Raw genomic sequence first — 2,366 nt, 5'->3', positions numbered from 1 at the left:
ATCCATGCCTTCATAACAACTCGACTGGATTACTGCAACTCTTTATATAGAGGGATGGAAAAATCACAGATTCAGCGACTTCAAATGATCCAGAACGCAGCAGCACGGCTTCTTACAGGAACCAGGAAGCGTGACCAAATAAGGCCAACTCTGGCATCCTTACACCGGCTGCCCATCTTTTACTGAATAGATTTTAAGATCCTTTTGTTAACTTATAAAGTTTTAAATGGGTTAGCCCCCCTAATCTTCAGGACCTTTTAAATTTCCGGTCTGTGTCCAGAACTTTACGATCAAATAATCAGTTATTATTGACAGTTCCTCGAACTCGACTTAAGAGGAAAGGAGATCGAGCTTTTTCTGTTGCTGCTCCTGTTTTATGGAATAACTTACCTTTCCAGATTAGATCTGCCCACAGCCTGGATCATTTTAAATCACTTCTTAAAACTCATTTTTACTCTTTGGCATTTAATTGATGTATTGTTTTTACTCTGTTTTGTCATTTGTGTTGTCGTTCTTGTACAGCACTTTGGTGCAGTTTTATACCCGTTTTAAAGTGCTATATAAATCAATTTGACATTGACATTGAATTTATACAATGTTTACCATCTTTAATGAGATAGGTGGTGAATGGTTTATAGAATAATGAATATAAAATTGGTTTGATAAAGAAGTTAAAATGTTAAATGAACAGCAAGAGAGCACTACTGCTGAGTAAAAACAGACAAGAACACAAAACTTATCAGTACAATTAGCAATATTAATTATTTCATTTATCTACCAAATTTTCCACATATCCCACTTCTTTTGCAAAGCTAATACTGAAGTAAACCCATTCATTTTAAGCTCCAAAACACTTTGACTACTTAAATAAAGTTGTTATGAAATAAATGTAGAAAATTTGTGACTATGCATTTTAATTTTTCAGGAGTTGATCCAAATTATGTTTTATCTCCTTGGTGTAACTTAAAAACTGACCGTATTTGATAATAAGTACAGAGTGGATGGAATTAGTGTTTCTGTTTGAGCTGTCATTTAGAGATGATTTAATCGCTAACAGAGAGATGAAATATCTCTATGAGAACCGCTGTAATACAGACTGCTACAGGAGATCCTTCCTGCCCACAGCTCTCAGTGTCATCAACTTGTTACATCGTTTAATTACCCTTTGGGATTAAAACTGTATTTTTAAATAATAATGAGAATATCCTGAAAAATCGGTATTGGCCAGAAAAAGGCTGATCGTTGTATCCTTAACTGCAATGATAGGATGTTGTTTTGTTAGTAGATGTTGGGAATTATCCCACGTTTTTCTGTAGATGTGGTCAAATTTAACATATATATTCAAATAATTCACAGTTACTGAGTCTGTATGGATTAATTATCAGCACACATGGCTGTCCTGTTTACCTGGAAGGACTGCTGGTTGACCAGGCTGTAGACCAGGATGAAACCCTGGCCGTTTTTGATGTACAGGTCTCTCATGGAGGCGAACTGCTCCGTCCCCGCCGTGTCCAGGATCTCCAGCACGGAGGGCGACGAGTCCACCTCGATCTCCTTCCGGTAGAAGTCCTCGATGGTCGGGTCGTACTTCTCGATGAAGGTGCCGGTGACAAACTGCACGGTGAGCGCGGACTTGCCGACGCCGCCGCTGCCCAGCACGACAACTTTGTATTCTTTCATTGGGGCGGTGGAGGCTGGCTAACGACGCAGCTATACTCCCTCCATACACGCTGCTCAGGCCCGAGGAAACTGCTAACAAATAAAAGCGAAATAAAACCAGCCCTGCACACTCACATAAACCCCGCCCCGACACTCATATTTGTTTTCCCGTCTTTCTTTCTGTCTGGCCTGTTAGCGACTGAAAGTTGATGTCGGTTAACTCCGCTGTTAGCTCACGGTGAAGCTAGCTCCTGTCTGGCTGACTTCCAGCTGAGCCATCCCGGAGCTTCGAGCCTTCACAGCCGATCGGATGCAACACACAAGTCGGCCTGGACTCGCTGGAGAACTCGCCGCCTATATGCAGACAGCAAGTCACGGTGATCCGCGTTTAGCCTCCCCTAACCACAGCATGCCACTTCCCTCACCCACACATCAACCCTCCGGTGTCGCAGCGCTGCTTACGTCCGGGGTCCAGTCTGGGGCCTGGTTCTGGTTCCGGACCCGGCCCGACAATTTGGCAGCTTCGCGTCCTATCGACTATGGATTTGTGCAGTTTTCCAGCGGTCCATTAGCTACGGGATTTTAGCTTCTTCGGCCTTTGTTGGGCTCAGTGTGGAGGAGTTTTTTCCAGGAGAAGGAAAATCTTTTTCCTCCAACTGGTTTCCTGAAGCTAACAGTCTGCTTCCGCATAGAGGCAGATTTCAGAA

General features: G+C 43.0%; 1 protein-coding gene across 1 annotated transcript in view; it reads right to left on the bottom strand.

Annotated features, from left to right (window-relative positions):
• Positions 1 to 2,366, bottom strand: part of rap2c (RAP2C, member of RAS oncogene family) — a 6,724-nt gene extending 4,358 nt beyond the window's left edge. Inside the window, exon 1 of the mRNA XM_007555063.2 lies at positions 1,408 to 2,366. Within this exon, the coding sequence (XP_007555125.1) occupies positions 1,408 to 1,680 (273 nt within the window). The 5' untranslated portion in view covers positions 1,681 to 2,366. The remainder of the gene's footprint in view (positions 1 to 1,407) is intronic.

Source organism: Poecilia formosa, unplaced genomic scaffold (assembly GCF_000485575.1).
Source record: "Poecilia formosa unplaced genomic scaffold, Poecilia_formosa-5.1.2 Scaffold68, whole genome shotgun sequence".
Taxonomy (NCBI): Eukaryota; Metazoa; Chordata; class Actinopteri; order Cyprinodontiformes; family Poeciliidae; genus Poecilia; species Poecilia formosa.
This window is presented reverse-complemented; position numbering and strand designations above follow the sequence as displayed.